This window comes from Rhizoctonia solani, chromosome 11, assembly GCF_016906535.1.
Source record: "Rhizoctonia solani chromosome 11, complete sequence".
Classification (NCBI taxonomy): domain Eukaryota; kingdom Fungi; phylum Basidiomycota; class Agaricomycetes; order Cantharellales; family Ceratobasidiaceae; genus Rhizoctonia; species Rhizoctonia solani.
The window spans coordinates 144113-168043 of record NC_057380.1 but is presented as its reverse complement, the minus strand read 5'-3'; the positions used below and the strand labels follow the sequence as shown (position 1 = coordinate 168043).

Genomic DNA, 23931 nt, shown 5'->3' with positions numbered 1-23931 from the left:
TAAAGACAGTTATCAGAAGATCCCCCCCGGGACCTTACAAGGTCAACGGGGTTCGTACATGAGTAAGCGGAATAAACCAAACGAGAGTATATAGTTAGAAATCAGATACAAACAATAAAGAAGGCGAAGGTGGGCCGAGGTGGTAAGTCGGGTGAGCATAGCCGACTCGATTATGTAAGGGATTCGCGTATAGTAGAGTAAATATACGAATATCTGGCATTCCTTACAGCAAGACGGCACATATAGTGAATCTCGTCGAGCCAGTATGATGACCCATCCTGCTCCCCCTCCTCACATTCATACATCACCCATACACCCACCCTCGTACGCGTATCCGTTCCTTCCTCACCATGCACCAAGGCAGCCGCTTGAAGTTCGGGTCGAAGAGAATGCGTTTGGTCCTGGGATGGAAAGAGGAAGTTGGGTAATTAGCGTTAGGTAAGCACTTCTCTCAATGACCATCGATCGGAATCTGATCATTTGCTCGATCTCATTAATCAAGGTTGCCTGGATTTGCTCCTGATGGCATCACTGTTGGTACCCGACGCGGCAGGGTCTAGACTCGTTTCACGTAGCACGAGGTCGGCGAGGCTCTGTCCTTTTTTTATGAATTATAATTGGGTGTACAGTCGTGCTGATCAAATACTAGCAGGTCATTTCGAACGACGTATTTCATTTGGCTACGACGCGGACGTGGCTGCCATCCGCGCCGAGTTCAACGGAGATCTGTTGCGCGTCACGGTTTCCAGGAGATGGATATTGGGTCCGATGGGGACAATAGGCAGGAGCACGACGATCGGGCACGGACCCGGACCCGGAACTGGAACTAGACCCGCCGTAGAACAACCCTCCAATAAACCATTAGTAGACACCTCGGCGTCCGGATCGGCCGAGTCGACTCGGCTTCCGGGAATGTCGTGACCCTCGGATGATGGATAATGGATGATGGATTTGGTCGATGTGGTTTTATCGTTGGAGTGGAAAACAATATTGATTTTTCTTGTATTTCTCCGCTCGTTTTGATCATATATTCTACTATGGTGGTGCAATCGTTTCTTGGCACATGACTGTATCGTATAGACTTCTAACTCAATAAATGGCTATTGTATTGAAGTGTGGAGGTCTATGGTTGTAGTGAGCATCTCAAGTGTAAAGTAATTGAATGAAGGTCAGCGTGAGGGGGGGGGGGGAAGGCTACAATTCTCGAATGGGCTTTGAATTTCTCCACTTGTGCGCATATGTTCGATAGGCCTTACGAATACTACCTGCGAAAGATAAATGATCATATATGAAATTGAATACAAGGTCGATATCAAGTAACCGTCAGGTATGTTATGAGTTTTTTGGAGGAGCACCCAGTAATCATGCGGGTGTTTGGAACCTTGAGTACACATTTACACTCGTGACATTCTATCATATAGGTCTATTCCACACACTTACGAGCTCCGATTGATAGAACGGATGCACGCTCGAATCTCCAATTGTATGTACGCCAGTACTCGCGATGATTTCACTCTGAGGAGCCATGTCCATCGAGTCTAAAGTGCTGGACAAGACCACCATTTTTATTTGTTTCTTTTTTTATTCTTTTTTTTTATTACAAAACCTGTTTTTTTTTTCCCGAAGAGTCCAAAGTGATAACACCATTTCCATTCATGTATATAGGCAGTGGATCACGATATAGTTAATGGCTGAGCAGATACAGGTCTGGGATAGAATGAGTACCAGGAGCTTGAACGCGAGCCTATTCTAAAGGCATGGCTTACGCATACATCAGGCGAATCGTCCACTTAGATCGATTACAGAATACTCTCGTACATTTTGTGCATTGTAGCATCCAATGTCATGACCACTGACTCTGCACTTCGTTCTCGGAATTTTTAAGAGATAAGATGGGGGGGAGGGGGTTCACTAAAACATACATCCGTCAGTTCTGCCGCAGGCACCGATGCTGTTCACCCATGTATCGTACTTACACATCACTTGAAGTGTACCTTCTGATACGGCCCTGGCGCACCTTGTTCCTTCCTTACCCAGTGCATATTGTGAGCACAGACTGTGTGCCCTAAGCTGGGGACTTTTGGCAAAGTTCTCACCTTCTCGGCTCACGCGAACGTGCCCACAGCACAGTTTTTCCCTACCGCCAGTCCCCTTTTCCTGTGAGTCTCGCCCACCCACATATCTATTACTCGCATACAACTCGCGGTCTGATCGCCCGCCCAGCTCGCCCAGTAGATCGGCCCCCACCCTCCTTCGTCCTCCGGTCCAGGTTGTCTGCGCGTTTTTCTCTATCTCCCTACCCTCATGTTATTGTCTCCGTGATGCACCGGCCTGGAGCCAAGCTAGCACCAGTGAGGCATACAGAACACAACGCCTCTTCGTACGTATTTCATGCGAGGTATGTACCGCCCAGGGCATTGTTTAGCTCTTTTCTCAATAAACCGCTATGGATACAAATCTACCACATGGTCTGTCAGCGTTGCTGATAGTGACTACATGATGGGTCTAAGCGTCGGCACTATAACTGTATGATCATTCGAGGCTTGTTGACAGCCCAAACGATTTAACTTTACAAATTCGACCAGGTAGATGTCAATAGGTATGAACCTATCACGTTTGTCAAAGTCTTGTTATGCAGGTTTCAAGGCCTTGCCAGCAGGGTGGCAACGGGTAACGCAATAGAGAACGACAAGTGAGTTACGAAATGAAACGTGAAGCAAAATAGACATGTGACAGGTTGCTCAACCCCAGGCCTTACCGACAGCGTCACTGGCGTCTCTTCACATCCCTGTGTCCAAGTAACAGCTTGATACTATACCTCCGTGAGTTTCGATCCACATCCTCCTACCATCTATTTTGCTTGACGCTTTGCTGATATAAGATGAATAACAAAGGGCGAGTCACAATGAGCCACTGAAGTTATTTGTATTTAGAACACAAAGAATACAGGATGTCTGGCGGAGTGTGTGTGAAACAAACAGCTCCGTGCTTTGAGAGCTCGCGTACCTACATGCCAGCTGTCTGCTTAACCTGATATGACGACATTTCCTAGTAGCAACGTTAGAAACAGTAGGCGATGGTGCGGCTGAGCTGAAATACAATTGTTACAACACTTCAGGGACACACATCTCTAAACGACATTCAAAACCGGGGCAACACTGATCGTTATTATCACATAGCTAGATGCGAACGATGAGTAAAAGCCAATCCGGCGTGGAAAGTGAACTTACATCAGGAGCTGGTCCCCGGCATTCACGGGTTCCTAGCCTAGTCGGAGTGGGTGTGGCAAGAGTCATTGAGATAGAGAGTAAAAGTGCACTCAGTAGTATGGAAAGGTAGTTCATTGTAGTACAAGTGATTTCTGCTTCAGGCTCGAATAGAGATGAGACTCCGGGACAGATGAAGCTACTGCGAGGGAGTTCTGGGCTTTTAATGCCTAGATGAGGACCCGGCTTACTTTGCAAGGTATCAATTGTACTTGCAGTCGTGATACAATCGTAAACAATCGCTATTCTACATCTCACCCTTCCGGCAACATCCGAGTCATGCACATCGATCTGTCGGTACATTTGCACAGTGAATGAGGTGGGGCCTCATCTGTCGATATCACGGATTATCGTTCTAGAGTTGTGGCTGATATGCGATGCCTAGCTTCGAGTGTACTCGTCTCCGAGTAGAGCTCTAGATCTGGGAAAGTCTCCGTTGATGCCATCATACTTTACTTGTAAAGGTTTGGTGGACCACCATCCAAAATCCTGCCATACCATATGCTGGTAAGCTTCGATACGGTGACACTCACAGCATAACAAAAATCGGATCGATAACACCATAGTACATCTCGGGAGGGCATCAAAACGATTATTTTTATGGATACGTCAATATTTGTAGGAGTAGTAAGTCAACCCTTGAGCTCAATGAGTGAGCCTAGGTTGAGAAAGGTCCATCCGGACTTAATATAAACTTATTCAGAGTAGTGTACACATCGCGGGGTACGTATGGTTGAAACAACTACTCGCCTTGTCTGAAATTCGGAATCATGCTTTTGTTCGTATTGAATTAATCGGTGATGGAATATTCGGTTACTCATGCGATTGCTGGGCTTATAGAGGAAAACAACGAACGAATAGCATATAGCCCCTTATAATCAACCAACTCACAATAGACCACCCCGACTTATTCTATCTTTCCCGCCCAAGTCATTATCTCTGAAAGATTTAAAAACGCTGCGGTGACTACCGTAAATCGCTTTAGAAGTAACCTAGAGTTCCCTAAAAATTTCCCGAGCAGATCGTAGTTGGGTTATCCGATTCAATTGCTCCGGAGAATTCGGGAACAGCAGGCCAAGTTGACGTGTGCGTAATTCTCCTGTCAAATAACCGTCTGGCAGCCGAAGAGATGATCAGGATATGAGAGGGTGCTGATGTACAAAGGAGGCCGAGCCGATCATCGAACACCTTCTCGCTCAGATACACCTTATGATCTGAACACTTTAAGGTGGGGATCGCTATTTGCATTTTATCAAATAAATATGCATGTATTGAATCAAACTTCGGTCCTTGTCACTAGCAAGCACCTCCTCCCCTCCCGATCTATGCCTGCAATAGATGGCGTGTGCGGAAATAAGAAACGAATTCTCGGCTCGTTTGATTAATAGAAATGCTATATTACAATCATGCTACGAATAATCTCAGAGTGGTGCAACTTTCCCAGGAGAGCTTATTTCTGAATGACATCATAACACCCGTATGCTAATGCCGTTAGTCTCATAGCATGCTGCCATACATAGCTGGAGGGTTGCTCATGCATTATAACCACTGGAAATATTCAATTTGGTACATTAGCTACCTTATTCTCGTGAAGAATTAACCTCGTCGACGAGTAGTTTGCTTAAAGCATCTAATGTGGGCAAAACGATTCTTATCAAGCCCATCTGGAGTCAGCTGGGTTTCCTGTGGCTCAGGGCTGCTCTGAAGAGCACTTCAATAGCCAAAGAGAGGCACCGGAGGCATGTGATCTATCATCCAGGTCGCTCGCTCATCCTCACAGGTATGCGAGCGATCCAGGGATTCTTTTGATTGCCATAAAGAGTAGTGATTGGGTTTAAGAACCAAAGGCGATTAAAACGAAGTGATTGTACATCGAAATTGAACTTAGCTACAAAGGTGAAGCTGTCTACGTAATATCAGATCGTAGTGCTATCTGCAAAACATATGAAGTAACGGGCTATAACAATGGGAATGGCCTGACAGGCCATGCTCATAAACATCTCTTCGCTTCACTAGTATTTGATCCTCAAATTTAATCATGATTAAGGGAACTTACACGTTCTTCCGCTTCTATTAGATCCGGGTAGCCCCATCAAAAGATCATGCCATCCCAATTGAATGCCTTGAGGAAGTGCCTACTTCGTGATCTACATAGTCTGGTGTTCGGTTCGGTACAACATTCTTCAAACTTAGTGTTGCAGATGAGTTGCACAATCCGCTAGAGCCGACTATGTTTTTCCCCTGCAATAACCGCGCATAATCTAATCCCTAACTGTCAGAAAATGCCACAGGCCTCTTGATATATGCTTGCAGCATCATCGTGTGGGTTCATATGCACAAAATTACAAGTTGCATGCATCATATCCTATATGGTTTGAGATCTCGTAGAAAGCATTCGAGGATATATGCTTATTTCTCTAAGACGAATCTGAATATTGCCAGACGAGCTGTTCAGTAGGGTCACCCAGTATGTCTTAGGTAGGAGATTCGTCAGCGTTCAGCTTCCTATCGGATCTACTGACTCTATGTACTTGTATATCGAACCAATCATCAAAAATGAAGAGAGTGAAATATTGGCCTTCTGTTCGGAATTGAAGTCTAAGAGTGCACGCGAACACGTGGCGGAACCAAGTACGCACCAAATCATGGACGTTTTCGGGAAGAACAGTTTACGTTCAAGCTCCGAAAGCCGACAGCTAGCAGTGACGCTGAGCGAGCACTACTTCGAAGCTTTCTGGATCAATTCGATTCAATCAACGGCAGCCCCCGTACTGTCTGGACTATATAACCCAAGCGGTACCTCTGCGTTAACGTCTCCTCAGAACAGACACTACCTTTCAGTTCACTAACTCACATTGATCCTCATGAAGCTTCTACTCGCCCTTGCCATCTCCCCGTTCCTTCTGGGAAAGCCTTTGGCCAGCCCCACACCAATTGAAGGGGTGGCTGTCCCCGAGGCCGGTGGTCCTACAGTATCCTGCAAAGTGTCTCCATTCGTAAGCTTGGTAGATTTTTCCAGAATCATAGTTACATCTCTGAGCAAGCCATTCATCAGACTTGCCATAGCCCGAGCGATTGCTGTTCGGGGAAGTGCACTGGAGGATTCTTTGGCGGCTTCTGCAAGCCTGGCTGGGCAAGCTAGTTTTACCAATATGGTATGTACCAGCGCTATCTATGGTGGTGTTTAGATGGTATCTGACCTCACGATCATTGTTTTTTTTCACCTTGTCAGTTAGCTTTGGCAGCTCCATCATATGAAACTAGCCTACAAGGTTTTCTCACTCGGAAGTATAGCAATGTTGACCTAAAATATTGTGTATCTACCCTGTTGTCATGAATCAGATATTACAACCAATACTATGCGGGTTCCCACGCAGGCGCAAATAATTGATCAAATTATAGACAAGAGCAACGTAGCACATCTAATGCTACAAGCATAATATTCATTCAATAGACGGCTTAATGATGAGCTTGAGGGAAACTCAAGTCTTGAAATGCAATGCGTAGTGATAAGAGCAAAGATGCAGTACTGGACTGACTTAACCTACACTTTGGTCACTATTTGTGCACTGTGGGTTCTGTATGCGCCACAAGAGGGGGAGCCTGTGACCGCCCGCAGGCAGCCTGGGGGCATTGGACGGGCTACACAAGGCCGCAACGGTCCGGATCAAAGGCTTGGGGTGGCAGTGAACCACACATGGATGGGTATCACGGAAATCAATATATAAAAAAATACGTGATAAAAAACATAGGTGATAAACAAATAATATTGCCAAACACGTGGTGTAAATTGAGGGGTGTCAGGTGGGTGCTGAAAAACGCAAGGATAATCTGAAACTTTGTGCTCAGTACACCATTCCAAGATTGTAGTATGGAATGGTGTCTGTCCAACTCACGTGACCATGACCTCTGCCCTTGGTCAAATATCACATGTGATGCCTCCATGCACTACAGCTCACATACTCACTTATATATCCTTTCACTCCAATTGTCTGTTAGAAGCATGGGTATTTTTGAGATCTCCAATTGTTGATCTTTCCAACATTTGTGGATCTCACACCAGTGCTTCATCTCCCAATACTTACTCAATGCTGGTACTAATATTTAAATCCAAATCTGCAACATGATGCCTCATGCACAACACAAATTTGATTAACTTTGTTTTAGACTACCACAAAATGCTATCATGATGCCCTCAGGCTGACTACTTCAGGCACCTCAATAGGCTGGTACATGTTTCATGGATATTTCTTTTCTCCCTGCTGTTTGTTTGCTTTCTCAGTTACATTTCCAGGAGTGTAACTGAGAAGAACTTACTACAACTTGGGTCCAAAAGCTTTGATACTCTTTTGCTCATAATATCCACCCCAATTGTCCATGGTTCAATCTCTGCTGCAAGTTTCACACTCTTTCCTTAATTTGCTACTTGTGTCTCACAATTTGTACTCCTGGAGTTTCAGACTGGTATGATGTGACTTAGCCTAGGCACACTTGTGATATGAATTAGAATATGCATATACACTTTGTCATGACCCAACTGTATGGTTGGTCACATGCTAGTGGGCAGGTGCTTAGGGCTGTACTAAACAATGCAAAACACTATCTAAGGCTATACTACTGCTGACTAAGCTACTTAAGGTAGCACTGAACTGCCTAACTACAATGAGGAGAGGCCTTAGGCTGGTGAGGATGGGGGTAACTACTGAGGTCAAATATCTACTGGTGAGTGAGTGTTGTAACCACACTGTAAGGTGGGCTACTTGCTAGTGGGTCAGGTGCTTAAGGCTGTACTACTACAGGACACTGCTGTCTAAGAGGCTAACTACTGTATCTACAACACTTAAGGTGTCTAACTACTAACTACTGGGAATAGTGGGGGCCTTAGGCCTGAAGGTGGGGGGTCTACTAGACTAGTGGTGAGCAATGTACTTCTGACTAATCCAGCTACTAAGCTGGGCTACTGGAACCTGTCTTGGATGAGGGACAAGGTAGAATCAACTTGGGGTTTCTAAGCAATTTCCCTGCTGTATATATAACAATTAGAACTAAGTACATGTGGTCTGTGCATGTGGAAACAGAAGTCTACATGTGAAATGAGAAGCATGCTGCAGGCTGTGCAGAAGCATGGATTGTATCTAAGTGCCCTTGGCATGGCATCTTGGCACAGCATCTTGGCATGTGTAAGCACCAAGATCATGTGATTGAAAAATAAAAGATATGAAGTTTGGAAAAAATAGTACAAAAGTCAGAAAAATCAAGCAAATCCATTGGTGTAATTCTTGAGGGTGTAACATTGAGTGATAGTGTTTCAATCCACCATACCCCCCATATTGTAGATAGCTTTATCTATAATATCTCTCAATTCCTAGATATGTTTTAGGTAAACCCTATAAGTCTCAAGTCTTACTTAAGCATCTATAAGTGTCCTGGACATGGTCACATGACCAGTACAAGTGGTTGCATGCTGGCCCAAGCCCAAATTTGGGGGGTAGCAGGTGTAATCATGGGTTGTCAGCAGAGGAATAATAGGGCTCTATGGCTTAGTGGTCAAGCTGGTTCAATTCCAGCTAGTTCTATTTTCCTCTGTTTATGACAATAAGTCCTATACTTATTAGGTAAATCCTATAAATCCTGTACATTAGTCAGGTAACCCTCTTACTTAAGGTACTATCCCAGAGACCTTAAGTATACATACCCTTAGTCACTTAGGCTTAAGTAACATTAGTCTAAGGTACTATACATAACCAACCACCTGCAGCTCATAGTTTGTTGTACACCAACTGTAAGGTTGGGTACTTGCTAATGGCAGGCACTTAAGGCCATACTAAACAATGCAAATGACTAACTAAGGCGCTAACTACTGTATCTACAATGCTTATGGTGTCCTACTACTAACTACTGGGAACAAAGGGGCTGGAGGCCTGGGAGGTGTGATGAGTAAGTGTAAAAGGTGAGCAACTGTTACTACTGGCAGCTGGCTACTTAGCTGGCTTCTGATAACCTCCTCTGTGAATGAGAGACAAGGTAAAATTGACTTGGGGTCTCCAAGCAATTTCCCTGCTGTATATATAGATAAAGAATAGGTATATACATGGTCTGTGTGTCATGACTAAGCTCGGACCTATGATACAAGTAGTTTAAAGTCCGTGGCCCTATCACCAATGGACTATGAGACAGAGAGGGCCAACAAAGGGCCAAGGGGTATGGTGGGGTAGAGGGCAACTAGGCCTGGGTTATGGGTTTCTTAGTAAGGTGCACTGGTGGCCAACTAGGGGCCTGGGCAAGGGGTATGAGTAAGCTTAGGATGAATTGACAAAGAGGTCAAGTCTTGCTGTTACAGCAGCAACTTGACCTAGTTTATATACAAGAGAAAAGCCACATCAAAAATAACAGTACAAAACAGTGAGTCATTTACAATTTCACATCATATATCAAATATGTCACATGATCTTGATGAGTCATAAATATATACCAAAAAAGGAAACTGTCTCAGAAAAAAGGTAGAAAATAGTAGAAAAATATGTCATGCCAAATGAAGGTCATGACACTGTGCTTGTGAGAAAAAGAAGAGTGTGTGTGATAAAGGAAGCATGCTGCAGGCTGTGCAGAAGCTTGGATTTCTCCTAAGCGCCCTTGGCATGGCATCTTGGTGCAGCACCTTGGCATGATAAGTGCCAAGATCACATGATTGGAAAATATAAGATAATGAGTCCATAAAAAATACTAAAAATATTAGAAAAATCAGGTAATTCCGGTGGTATATGTCAAGAGGGTGTAACACGCAGCCTGCAGTATGCTTCTCCTTTCACACAGACTCTTCTTGTCATAAACAGAGGAAAATAGAACTAGCCAGAATTGAACCAGCTTGACCACTAAGCCATAGAGCCCTATTATTCCTCTGCTGACAACCCATGATTACACCTGCTACCCCCCAAATTTGGGCTTGGGCCAGCATGCAACCACTTGTACTGGTCATGTGACCGTGTCCAGGACACTTCTTTTCTCACATGCACAGACCACCTTGTAGATAGTACCCTTCTTATATATACAACAGGAAAATTGCTTGGAGACCCCAAGTCAGTTTTACCTTGTCTCCTATTCAGACAGGTCTCAGAAGTCAGCAGTAGTTAGGACCTTAAGTCCTCTCACTTACCAGTAGTTGCTTGCCCCTTACAGGGCCTCACTTATCAAGTAGATAGTTCACCATTGGCCTTAGGCCCTCCCTCATTGTAGATTGTCCTAGATGTGGTCTGGGATGGCATGGGTGATGGTGCTTAAGGCTGGGGAGTACAAACAATAACCTGCTTAAGGTGGTGACAACTTATACTACAGCAACTGTTACACTCCCAAGTTTGATACCATTAGAACCAGACAATTTTTCTGTTATTTTTAGTATTTTTTTACGGACTCAAGATCTTATGTTTTTAAATCACGTGATCTTGGTGCTTATTATGCCAAGATGCCGCACCAAGATGCTGTGCCAAGGACACTTAGGAGGAATCCACGCTTCTGCGCAGCCTGCAGCACTCTTCTTATTTCAGCTATGTACTTCTTTTCTCACGCACACAGACCATGTGTCCTAGACGTCTATAAGGACGTTGAGGAGGTGGGCGCTTGCGGCCGGATGTATCTAAGTAGAAACCGCTTAAGGCGGTGGCAAGCTATCCTACAATGACAACCAGCTATACTACAATGACCAAGGCCGTATGGGCAATGGCAAACTATGTAAGTACAATGCAGAAGCCGCTTAAGGCGGTGTAGACTGAGTAACTAAGTGGGGTTGCTGGGCTATAAGGCCCTCGTACAGTTGTGGGATGCAACAAGAGGTAATTGACCTGGGTGTTACCATGGTCGGTTGGCCTCCTTATATATTACAGCAAGTGACTAATTACAAATACGGAATATGCAAAACCTAATCCAATAAGAACCCCGCTCCGCAGTTGGCCTTACTCATGCATACGTGTCATAATGACGTCATTGGGTGGAGGTGGCTACGTGTGCTGAGATATGCGCGGATGGGGACGTGGCTTGGCGCTTAGCGTGTAATATAAGCGCCGAGATCACGTGATTGAAAATATCGTCTGTTCAGCTTCGTTTAAAATCGAGAAAATCGGAATAAATTCCGTGGTATCGAGTGTGTCTACGACACCATGTAGATAGCGCCCCTTTGTCTATATATACAGCAGGGAAATCACTTGGAGACCCCAAGTTGATTTTACCTTGTCTCTTACTCATTAGAGAAGGTAGTCAGCCAGCTAAGTAGCTGGCCCCTCAGTAGTCTAGACGCTCACCCCTTTTACCACACTTATCACACCTCCCAGGCCTAAGGCCCCATTGCCAGTAGTTAGTAGTAGGTTGCCTTATGCAACATTAGTATAGCCTAGTTAAGTAGATTACATAAGTCTTGCTTGTAGTAGTATGGCCATAAGCGCCCGCTCCCATCAGCGTGTACCCACCTTACAGTGGTGTACAACAGCAACTAACTACCTAACTACAGTAACCAAGCCACTTAAGGCAACAACAAGCTATCTAAGTACAGTGGAGGAACTGCTTAAGGCTGCAACAACTAAGTAGACTAAGTAGGTTTACTGGGCTGTAAGGCCCTTGTACAAGTAGAGATGCAACAAGAGGTAATCAACCTGGGTGTTACCATGGTTGGTTGGCCTCCTTATATATTGCAGAGTGCTAGCTAATTACAAATGTCTGTATCCAATATTGTATCAAATAGGAACCCCACTCCAACTGCAGCCTTACTGTTGTAGACACATGTATACTGTCATGACCCATGCCTTTGCTGGCATGTCTCCTGACCAAGCCACCTACTAATAGGATATTCCACAGTCTTTAGAAGGCCGCATATACTCACATATATGCAGTCAGAACTGTCATTACTCTAAGGGCTCATGACTTAGAGACTGACAGTCCACCAGGGTCACATGACCTCCCCCCCTCCAGTCCTTTATCAAATACTATACTAAACTACTACAGATTTGAGGTGGGGGGGGATGACATAATCTCTTCTATAATAATATAATATTCAGACCTTGCCCGCAGACTCCCTTAACATTGGTCCACAGCTAGGGGGGCAGGGGGAGTGCAACATCCCCCAGCAATATATATTATTCATATATCACTGTGCATCACATATACTATATATCTTTGACAGTGGATATATATGGTAATAACCTTTCCAGATATGGGTTATGACATATACCCAGGGAATTTATCCCTAATTTCTCAAATTTAAACAAAGTTGAACAAACAATATTCTCAATCATGTGACTTTGGCACTTATATCATACACTAAGCGCCAAGCCACATCCCCATCCATGCTTAATCAGCATATGTAGCCACCTCCACCTATGACATCATTATGACACGTCAGTGACACATATGCATGAGTAAGGCTGACTGCAGAGCAGGGTTCTTATTTCATATAGATAGCTTATCTTCTCACACATGCTGTATTTGTAATTAGTACTCTCTGTAATATATAAAGAGGCCAACCAACCATGGTAACACCCAGGTTGATTACCTCTTGTTGCACCTCCACATTGTACAAGGGCCTTACTGCCTGGTAACTACTAAGTCTGTTATGGATATGACATTTCTTCTATAATCTGTACTTGTTTTATTAATTACACAAGTAATACTATGGTAAATAAAATGAGATAAAGATGCAAACTGGAGTTTTCAAGGTCCCTCTATCCAATCACAACCTTTACAAAACCTATAAGCTTCAGGAATACCCTCAATATGCAATATCTTTAGCATATATGCTGTTTTCTCACTCATCTGAATATACATAAATTCAGCCAAGTAGATAAACGGTAACAAGTAATATTTCTCCTGTTTGTAGTATGTATTATTCAAGATTCTATCTTGTGGCTACACACAGAAATATTCAGGGTCCCCCCAGTTGCATAGGCAAGTGCTCCGGCGCTTAATCAGCCCTTAAGCGCCAACGCACTAAATGCGCCTTTTCTCCATCACCTGGGCATCTCACACTGCCGGATCGCTTGCGCTTAGGAGCGCCTGTTTGCGCGCTCCAGAACGCTGGGTCAAACACCCAAAACGGACAACATTTGGCAGAGTTATGCCTCATTTACTGTAAGTACCCAATGCAGCAGTATCCTACCTTTGGGACTATTTACTCCAAGGATGAAACACTTAGCCTTGGGACATCTAAGGACCTACACAGGTAAATACTGCCTTGGGGCAAACATTGCCTTGGGGCAAATATTAGGAACTGTTATTATTTACTATGTACCAAAGTATTGGCTCCCTCAAGTGTTTCAGTTGCCACATGTACCTCCTGTACCCCCCTCTTGGTATCAATCATGTATATACTTGTTTGTGCACCTTCTCAGGGTATAAAAGGACCCTGTGAAGACGCTTCTAATGCATCCTACTTTTATCCTACTTTTACTCTTATATATTGACATATACACACAAGCCTTTAACAGCTTATCTGCGCATTTACTTTAGTGATTGACTCACTGTAAATAGCATAGGAGGTTATTTGGCGCACTAAGACCATAGGCCAGTCCCAACAGACACAGGGTAACCTATTAGTGTACTTACTGCAACCCTGTGCCCCTTGACTGTCACAGTTGTTGAGTTCAACATTGAGTATAGTGCAACAATACTGTAAGGATTGTTGTGATTGAGTGATAGTGTTTCAATCCACCATACCCCCCATATTGTAGATAGCTGTATCTACAATATCTCATAAATCCTAGATATATTTTAGGTAAACCCCATAAGTCTTAAGTCTTACTTGAGCATCTATAAGTCCTATACTTATTAGGCAAATCCTATAAATCCTGTACATTAGTCAGGTAACCCTCTTACTTAAGGTACTATCCCAGAGACCTTAAGTATACATACCCTTAGTCACTTAGGCTTAAGTAACATTAGTCTAAGGTACTATACATAACCAACCACCTGCACTTCATAGTTGGTAGACTATTTGTTAGGAGTTGTTATTCCTGATAACCTAGCCTAGATTGTGCATATATTCTGTGCATCTATTCTGATTGTTAATACTTGTCCTAGACGTCCTTAAGGGGCATCAAGGCAGCGGGCGCTTGTGGCCGTGTGTACTAAGTCAGAAACTGCGTAAGGCGGTAAGGAGGCTACCTACAACAACAAGCTACCTAACTACAATGACCACGCGCTATAAGGCGGCAGCAAGCTACGTATGTACAGCGAGTCCAACGCTTAAGGCGTGTATCTAAGTGGTTACCGGCTGTAAGGCCTTGTACAATGTATGGAGTGCAACAAGAGGTAATTGACCTGGGTGTTACCATGGTTGGTTGGCCTCCTTATATATTACAGAACTATCTAATTACAAATACAATCATATGCAATACCATAACCAATAAGAACCCCACTCTGCAGTTGGCCTTACTCATGCCTACGTGTCACTGACGTGTCATTGATGACGTCATAGGTGGAGGTGGCTACGTGTGATGAGTAAGCGCAGATGGGGACGTGGCTTGGCGCTTAGCGTATGATATAAGCGCCAAGGTCACGTGATTGAAAATGTTGTCCGTTCAACTTTGTTTAAATTCGAGAAAATGGGAATAAATTCCCTGGTATCAAGTGTGTCTATGACACTGCCCCCCCTCTAAGGGCCTTAGCAGCGCAAGGGCCTTCTTTTCATATCTTTTTCGTATTTTTCTAAAAATTTTTCGGCGTTTTTTAGGTTTTCTCAAGGTTCCCATGTATTTTCTTTGGAGCTGTAACCCTTCCATTTGACTCGGAAGAACCATTTCCCGTCCCTTTCTTCAGCATTGGTAATTCCTTCCACCTTGTATTCCTCTTCCCCTTCCACGGTCACTGGTGGTGGGCGATTTTCAAATGTGCGCTTCTTGTCCCTTTTAACTTTAGACAGTAATCCCACGTAGAATACGTTGTGGATTTGCATGGTTGGGGGTAGTTTGAGTTGGTAAGCCCTGTTGGAGATTTCCTTGATGACTTTGAATGGCCCTAGACGTTGTTCTGTTAGTTTGGGGCTTAGGGTTTTGAGATTAACGTTCCTGGCGTCTAGCCAGGCTTCTTCCCCTAATTCAAAATCTATTGGGCTTCCCTCCTCTCCGGCGGTCATTCTTGACTTAGATTGCCAAAGGGCAGATTCAACCTCCCTCCACTGTTTTTCCATGGTCTGGGCTAAGTTGTTGGCTTCCGGTACATCCGTGGGCACGTTAGAGGGCGTTAGAGTAGGTTCCCATCCGTACAGGGCTTTGAATGGTGTTTTTCCCGTGCTACTATGGACTGCGTTGTTGTAGGCAAATTTGGCCATTGGCAACCACTTGGTCCAGTCCTGTTGATTGACCCCTGAGTACGTGTTGTAGACACAATCAATACCAGGGAATTTATTCCCAATTTCTCAAATTTAAACAAAGGCAATTGGAGAACATTTTCAGTCATGTGACATCGGCGCTTATATCATATGCTAAAGCGCCGAGCCATGTCCCCCTTTGCGCTTACTCATCACATAGCCACCTCCACCTATGACGTCATCACAACACGTCAGTGACACGTAGGCATGAGTAAGGCCAACTGCGGAGCAGGTTCTTATTGGATTACATATTTGATATATTATATTTGTAATTAGTAGCTACTCAGAATATATAAGGAGGCACACCAACCATGGTAACACCCAGGTTGATTACCTCTTGTCACATCCCATCACTGTACAAGGGCCTTAAGCCCAGTAACCTACTTAGCCACTCAGTCCTCACCGCCTTAAGCAGCTTCCTTGTTGTAGTTACATAGCTGGCCACCGCCCTTAAGGCCTTGGTCACCGTAGTATAGCCAGTCGTTGTTGTAGGATAGCTTGCCACCGCCTTACGCGGTTTTCTACTTAGTTGCCTCCAGCCGCAAGCGCCCCCCTCCTTGACGTCCTTATAGACGTCTAGGACACTAGGTAATCAACCTTACGTTGGTTGCAAACCGTTCTGCACCCCCACCCACTAAGACCCAACAAACAAGAGAGCCTCCTGTACTAGTACAAGGGAAATCAGGTGATTGGACTCGCCTTTTGCTGTTAATAATCAAACCAGCATTGGTCCCACCTAGTACCAAATTACTATAAGGCAGATAGGTCTTAATTGTCCACATACCCCCGGTCACCGCACCCTCTACCTGCAACCTTAGACAGTTGATCCACCCGCTTGCAGAAAACCTACTCCACATCACGCCCGCTCACGGCTGCTGATTGGTTGAAAGGACTGTCCAACGCTAGGTTGGTTGAGACAAAGGTTTAGCGTTTGAGTAGTAAAGCGCCCCATAAGTCCTGATATAGGCACCCCTGGCTACACAGCCCTCATCACTCCCCACTCGCCCACCATTACCTTGCGCACCCCCACTTGCTCCTTGTCCCGGGCATCTTCCCACGCTGGCCGCTCCTACCCGCCAACACATTCCATGGCAACTGTCCTAGACGTCCTTGGGGGTCGTCTAGGTAGCAGGCGCTTGTGGCCATATGGAACTAAGTGGGAACTGCTTAAGGCGGTGAGGAGGCTACCTACAACAACTAACTACCTAAGTACAATGACCAAAGCCCTAATGGCAATGGCAAGCTATGTATCTACAATGAGGAAGTTGCTTAAGGTGACAAGTACAGGTGGGGGACTTAGTAGTTACTGGCCTAAGGCCTTGTACAGTTGAGAGATGCAACAAGAGGTAATCGACCTGGGTGTTACCATGGTCGGTTGGCCTCCTTATATATTACAGAGGTGAACTAATTACAAATACAACATATGCAATACCATAACCAATAAGAACCCCAATCCGCAGTCGGTCTTACTCATGCATACGTGTCACTGACGTGTCATAGTGATGTCATCAGGTGGAGGTGGCTACGTATGCTGAGGTAAGCGCGGATGGGGACGTGGCTCGGCGCTTATTGTATGATATAAGCGCCGAAGTCACGTGATCGAAAATGTTGTCCATTAGTCTTTGTTTAAATCCGAGAAAATGGGAATAAATTCCCTGGTATTGAGTGTGTCTACGACACTGCCTCCCCTTTAAGGGCCTTGGCAGCGCTGAGGGCCTTCTTCTTCATCTCTTTTTCGAAATTTTTCAGGATTTTTTCCGCGTTCTTGAGGTTTTCCCTTGGTTCCCAGGTATTCTCCTCTGATCCGTAACCCTTCCATTTGACCCTGAAGAACCATTCTCCGTTTCTTTCTTCCATATCCGTTATTCCCTCCACCTTGTATTCTTCTTCTCCGTCTATGGTGACTGGTGGCGGTTGGTTTTCAAACGCCCGTTTCTTGTCTTGTTTTACTTTGGACAATAACCCCACATAGAAGACGTCATGGATCCGCATGGAAGGAGGGAGTTCTAGTTGGTAAGCACGGTCGGAGATCTTTTTGGTTATCTTGAAAGGGCCTAGGCGTTGTTCTGTCAGCTTGGAACTCAAGGTTTTTAGCTTGACATTTCTTGCGTCTAGCCAGGCCTCTTCCCCAATTTTGAAGTTAACTGGTTCTCCTGTTTCTCCGGCAGTCATGCATACTTTTGATTGCCGGAGTGCCGATTCTATTTCTTGCCATTGTGCTTCCATTTTAGTTGCCAGGTTGTCTGCCTCAGGTACATTGGTTGGTACGTTACTAGGGGTGAGGGATGGTTCCCATCCATAGAGTGCCTTAAATGGGGATTTTCCTGTTGAACTGTGAATGGCGTTGTTGTAGGCAAACTCCGCCATTGGTAACCATTTGACCCAGTCTTTCTGATTGACCCCTGAGTACGCTCGTAGGAAATGTTCAACTGTGGGGTTTACTTGCTCCGTTTGGCCATTGCTTTGGGGGTGGTAGGCTGAGGAGAAGTGAGGGTCTATTCCTAGTCTTTGGTGTCCCAGACGTCTGTAAGGACGTCAAGGAGGGGGGCGCTTGCGGCCGGATGTATCTAAGTAAAAACCGCGTAAGGCGGTGAGCAAGCTACCTACGACGACGACCAACTATACTACGGTGTCAAGACCTGTAAGGGCGATGACGAGCTATCTAAGTACAGTGTAGAAGCCGCTTAAGGCGACGTGGAACTAGTAGACTAAGTGGTTACTGGACCTAAGGTCCTCGTACAGCAATGGGATGCGACAAGAGGTAATCAACCTGGGTGTTACCATGGTTGGTTGGCCTCCTTATATATTACAGAGGGTAACTAATTACAGAATATGCAAATCCTAATCCAATAAGAACCCTGCTCCGCAGTCGGCCTTACTCATGCATACGTGTCACTGACGTGTCATAGTGATGTCATCAGGTGGAGGTGGCTACGTGGGTTGAGATAAGCGCGGGTGGGGACGTGGCTTGGCGCTTAGCGTATGATATAAGCGCCAAGATCACGTGATTTGAAAAGTTGTCCGTTTGTCTTCGTTTAAATTCGAGAAAATGGGAATAAATTCCCTGGTATCGATTGTGTCTACAACACTGCCCCCCCTTTAAGGGCCTTGGCAGCGCCAAGGGCCTTCCTTTTCATCTCCTTTTCGTATTTTTCTAAAATTTTTTCGGCATTTTTCAGATTTTCTCAAGGTTCCCAAGTGTTCTCTTCAGACCCATAACCCTTCCATTTGACTCGGAAGAACCATTTCCCGTTTTGTTCCTTGGCATCGGTGATTCCTTCTACTTCGTATTCTTCTTCCCCGTCCACGGTGACAGGAGGGGGACGATTTTCAAAGGTGCGCTTCTTGTCTCTTTTGACTTTAGACAGGAGCCCTACATAGAAGACGTTGTGGATTCGCATGGTTGGAGGGAGTTCCAGGCGGTAGGCTCGGTCGGAGATTTTTTCAATAACCTTAAATGGTCCTAGGCGTTGTTCCGTAAGCTTTGGACTTAAGGTTTTGAGGTTGACGTTTTTGGCGTCCAGCCAAGCCTCTTCCCCAATTGCAAATTCCGTTGGGCCTCCTTCCTCCCCGGCCGTCATACGTTGTTTAGATTGCCGGAGTGCCGATTCCACTTCCTTCCATTGTGCCTCCATTGTCTGGGCAAGGTCGTCTGCTTCTGGGACGTTGGTTGGTACGTTTGACGGGGTTAAGGTGGGTTCCCATCCGTATAAGGCTTTGAAGGGAGTCTTCCCCGTGCTACTATGTACGGCATTGTTGTACGCAAACTCCGCCATTGGGAGCCATTTGGTCCAGTCCCGTTGGTTGATCCCTGAGTAAGCCCTGAGAAAGTGTTCAATGGAGGGGTTCACCCTTTCCGTTTGGCCGTCGCTCTGAGGATGATAAGCCGAAGAGAAGTGAGGGTCTATTCCTAGGCGTTTGTATAGCGCTTTTAGGAATTTGTTGTTGAAGACCCTTCCCCTATCCGAGACCGTTTTTTCAGGCATTCCGTGCCGTTTCCACACATGTTCCAGGAATAGTTCCGCCAGCTTGGGTGCTTTGAGTTTTTTGGAACATTTGACAAAAATCCCGTACTTGGTGAAGCTGTCAACAATGACCAAGATTGAATCGCAAGTTCCATCTCTGGGCAGGTCTACTATCATGTCATAAGACACGTGTTGCCAAGGTTGTGTAGGTAATTCCAGGGGTTGAGGGGGAATGGACGCGTACTTGGGTTTCCTGATGCGTTGGCAGGTTTCACAGGAGTCTACGTGCCAGTAGGTATCTGCGCGGATTCCGGGCCAGTAATAGTTCCTAGAAATCAGTTCCAATGTCCGTTGTCTGCCTGGGTGTCCTGCCAGAGGGCTGTTGTGGAATATGCGGAGTAGGTCCGTCCGTAAAGTCCCAACATCTGGTACCACAATCCTCCCTTGGTAGAACAACAGGCCGGCTTCCATTTCGTAATCCTTGAACGCCCTTTTGATAGAAGGTGGTGCCTTGGATTCGTTTTGCAGGAACTGGAGTATCTCTTCCAGGGATTCATCCTGATCCAGGGATGTCTCAATTTGGCGTTGTAGTTCCTTTTCAGGGGTTACTAAGGCAACGTTGGCAAATACGGGGTCAGGGAGCATGGTTTGATTGGCAGGTGGAACATCGGCGTGATCTGATCGGCGGGACAAGGCATCTGGTTTTCCGGATTGTTTACCAGGGCGGTACACGATTTGGAAATTGTACCCAGCCAGGAGTAGGTGCCAGCGTGCATGGCGGCAATTGAAGGTTCTAGATTCCTTCCAGTATTCCAGGTTTCGGTGATCCGTGAAAACCGTTATGGGGTGCAGAGTTCCTTCCAAAAAGATGCGCCAATATTCAAATGATTGGATGATGGCCAGGAGTTCCTTGTCGTGGGTGTCATAATTCTGTTCAGCACCCTTGAATGATTCTGACAGGAATCCCAGTGGATGTAGGCGTCCGTCTTCTTGCCGTTGACTGAGTATGGACCCTAGGGCCGCGCCAGATGCATCTGTCTCAAGAAAGTAAGGCTTGGTGGGGTCGGCGTGGCAGAGTACGGGGGCATTGGTAATGGCGTCTTTTAGACCTTGAAATGCTTCTTGCTCCTTTGTATCCCATTTCCATGGTGTATCCTTTTTGACCAGATTGTGTAGCGGTCTGGCCATGTGACTAAAGTTGGCAACAAATCGGCGGAGAAAGTTGGCAAAGCCTAGAAATGATTGGACTTCTTTAACCTTGGTAGGGGCCGGCCATTCTTGTACTGCCTGGATTTTAAGCCTATCCAGACTGAAACCCTTATTGGACACAATGATCCCTAAGTATTCCACAGAAGTGACGTGGAATGTACACTTAGATGCCTTGCAGAACAGCTGATTTGCCATTAGGCGCCGTAGGACCTCATGAACATGCTGTGTGTGGGATGCGTCGTCTTTGGAGTAAATCAAGATGTCATCAAGGTAAATGATGACGCATACATCCAACAAGTCCTTGAATAGTTTGTTCATGAAGTGTTGGAAGGCAGCAGGGGCGTTGGTCAGGCCAAATGTCATTACCAGGGACTCGTAGAGACCGTACTTGGTACGGAAGGCGGTCTTCCATTTGTCACCTTCCTTAACTCGGACGTTGTTGTAACCCCATCTTAGGTCTAATTTGGTAAAGACCTTGGCACCACGGAGCTGGGCCATGAGGTCATCTGGACGGGGTAACGGGTATACATTCTTTTTTGTCCGATTGTTGAGGCGACGATAGTCCACTACTAGGCGACGAGAACCATCCTTTTTTGGAACAAACATTACAGGGGAACTGATAGAAGACTTGCTGGGCCGTATCTTGCCTGCCTTGAGTTCGTCCCTGAGCCAGTCCTTGAGTGTGGCGGATTTGGCGTCAGTCATACTATAAAGGGGCAAATTTAGGGGGCCTTCTTCTGTAAGTTCAATCCCAATGTCGTAATGCCTGTGAGGTGGGAGCTTGTTGAATTCTTCCTCCCCGAATACCTTAGCGTATTGATGGTATTCTGGGGGTACTCCTTCAAGAGGGTCCTTGTCAGCTTCCTCTTCCTCAGCAATAGCCACGTGTTCTGGCGGTGTATGGGGGAAAGAGAGTGTACGCAAATTCCAATCAATCTCTGGATTGTGGGCGTCCAACCATTTCAACCCTAGGATGGCAGGATGAGACCCTGTGTTGCAGATTAGGAAGGTCTCGGTCATTTGTTTGCCATCAAAGGAGAAGGTAAGGTTAGCCTTCTTCCAGATTTTGCCAGCCTGGGGGCTCGACCCATCAAGCATAGTAACAGTGCGGGGTGTAGGGAGGTCTATGAGTGGGAGGCGGAGTAGTTCCGCGGTACGGGGGTGGAGAAATGATGAAGTGGCGCCTGAGTCTATCAGGACTTCTAGTGTATCCGCTTGTTTTTCTGGTTTGATCAAAATTGTGAACAGGGGGGAGATTTTATTTCTACTATTAGATATATTACAAATTTCGACAATCCCAGAGTGCTTGGGGTCCTTGCGCGCGGCAGCAGGTACCCTTAGTCTTTTCCCGATTCGGGTCCAGACTCTTTGCCAACCTTGGCGGTTTCCTTGGCTTTCCCCTTGTCCTCAATAGGGGTAGCCTTCCAGCCCGTGCGGCACTCCGCGAATTTATGGCCCATCTTACCGCATTTGATGCAAGCGCCAGCGGCGCGGCGGCGATTACGTTCCTCTTCCGACACAAAGTTGGGATCGTCGGAGAGTTTTTTTGAACCGGATGTGACTTGGCCGGTACTCGTCCCCCTTGCGGGGTTGGATGGTCTGCTAGGCTTATTATCCTTCGGCGGATGGCTAGCACGCTCTTCGCGGAGAGCGTTGTCAATGACGAGTGCTGCATTCTGCAGCTCAAGGAGTGTTTGGGGCCGGTGTTTGCGGGTTGCAATTTGGCGACTGACCTCCCAGTGGAGGCCGCAGGCAAACTGGCCTCGAAGGGCCGCGTCGTTCCAGTCCAGTTCCATGGCTAGGGTTCTGAACTTTGTAATGTAATCCGCGCATGTGCCGGATTGGGTAAGGGAGGTTATCTTCCGCTCGGCGGCCCTTGTGGCATCTGGGTCGCCGAACGCTGCCAGGAACTCTATTTTGAACCCTTCAACCGTTTGAATAATGGCTCGGTGTGAACCGAGCTGGTCGAGGTGTGGATGGGCCCAGGCCCCGGCGGAATCCTTCATGTTCATCAGGAGGAAGGATAGGACCTCCTGATCAGTTGGGAACATCCGCGAGTTGAGGCGGGTCCAGGCCAGCATCCGGGTCAGCCATTGTTTTGCCTCGCTCCCTATTTTGCCTGTGTAGGCGTCGGGGTGGTCAACCTTGACCGGAGCGGGGTAGTGGGCTGCTGGAGCCGGAGGGAGAGGGGCAGGTGCTCCGATCGGGGATCGGAGACGCGGAGATGGAGGGGGAGATGGGACTCGCGGGGGCACTGCTCGTACGGGAGTGGGTTGGGCAAAGGCGGGCAACCCTTTAGATGGTTTGGGCCAGAATGAGACCCGACTAGTCAATCCAATAGGGTCGACTTTTGATAGGGGGCGTGGCGTTGCTTCCACGACCGGGGGTTTTGTATCCTCTGGGGTCCTTGGCCCGTGGGTTTGGAGGCTTCTAAGCCCATCCTTGACAACATCGACGGCTTGGGATATGTTTTCGACGTTGGTGCGGGTCTCGATCCCGGCTTCCTTGATTTCCCCGACTTCTTGCTTGAGGCGTTCGACTTGGCCAAGGAGGCCAAGGAGGAGGCGTGTGACGCGCTCGAGGGACACCTCCCCAAGCTCGACAGGGGTGGCTGGCGGAAGGAAGGGTCCCAGCTCCCCTTGATCGATTGGGGAGCGGGTTCGAGAGGCTGGCCGGGAACGGGTTGCCATGGTATGTGTTGGCGGGTAGGAGCGGCCAGCGTGAGAGGAAGCACGGGATGAGGAGCGAGTGGGAGTGCGCGAGGTAATGGTGGGCGAGTGAGGGGGAGTGCGGGCTGTGTAGCCGGTAGTGCCTATATCAGGACTTATGAGCGCTTTGTTACGCAAACGCTAAACCTCTGCGTCAAACGACCTAGCGTTGGACAGTAAGTGCTGCTAATTACAGCCGTGGACGGGCGTAATGTAGGGTCTTGTCTCTGCAAGCGGGTGTATCTGCTGTCTGAGGTTGCTGGTAACAGGTGCGGCGACCGTGGGTATGCGGACGATTAGAACCCGTCTGCCTTATAGCAATTCGGTACTAGGTGGAGCCGACGCTGGTTTGATTATTGACAGCAAAAGGCGAGCTCGATCACCTGTTTTCCCTCGTGCTAGTACAGGGGGTCTTCTCGTTTGTTGTGGCTAAGTGG

The 23931-nt window shown here is 46.6% G+C and overlaps 5 protein-coding genes across 5 annotated transcripts; 2 read left to right on the top strand and 3 right to left on the bottom strand.

Moving 5' to 3' along the window:
- Positions 1 to 265: 265 nt before the first annotated feature.
- On the top strand, positions 266 to 921 carry RhiXN_10132 (uncharacterized protein; the record flags this gene model as incomplete). The annotated part of the gene is made up of 3 exons (XM_043329948.1): positions 266 to 438; positions 503 to 537; positions 653 to 921. The coding sequence occupies 3 exons, from the start codon at positions 266 to 268 to the stop codon at positions 919 to 921; spliced, it is 477 nt and encodes a 158-aa protein (XP_043184045.1).
- A 5209-nt stretch (positions 922 to 6130) lies between these two features.
- Positions 6131 to 6574, top strand: RhiXN_10131 (uncharacterized protein; the record flags this gene model as incomplete). Its single annotated transcript, XM_043329947.1, has 2 exons — positions 6131 to 6421; positions 6503 to 6574. 2 exons carry the CDS (start codon positions 6131 to 6133, stop codon positions 6572 to 6574), a joined length of 363 nt encoding a protein of 120 aa, XP_043184044.1.
- Positions 6575 to 14982: 8408 nt separating this feature from the next.
- On the bottom strand, positions 14983 to 15573 carry RhiXN_10130 (Retrotransposable element Tf2 protein; the record flags this gene model as incomplete). The annotated part of the gene is made up of 1 exon (XM_043329946.1): positions 14983 to 15573. One exon carries the CDS (start codon positions 15571 to 15573, stop codon positions 14983 to 14985), a length of 591 nt encoding a protein of 196 aa, XP_043184043.1.
- A 1710-nt stretch (positions 15574 to 17283) lies between these two features.
- On the bottom strand, positions 17284 to 17979 carry RhiXN_10129 (Retrotransposable element Tf2 protein; the record flags this gene model as incomplete). Its single annotated transcript, XM_043329945.1, has 1 exon — positions 17284 to 17979. The coding sequence occupies one exon, from the start codon at positions 17977 to 17979 to the stop codon at positions 17284 to 17286; it is 696 nt and encodes a 231-aa protein (XP_043184042.1).
- An 818-nt stretch (positions 17980 to 18797) lies between these two features.
- RhiXN_10128 (Retrotransposable element Tf2 protein) lies at positions 18798 to 23476 on the bottom strand (the record flags this gene model as incomplete). Its single annotated transcript, XM_043329944.1, has 2 exons — positions 18798 to 22100; positions 22163 to 23476. 2 exons carry the CDS (start codon positions 23474 to 23476, stop codon positions 18798 to 18800), a joined length of 4617 nt encoding a protein of 1538 aa, XP_043184041.1.
- Between the last annotated feature and the right edge of the window lie 455 nt (positions 23477 to 23931).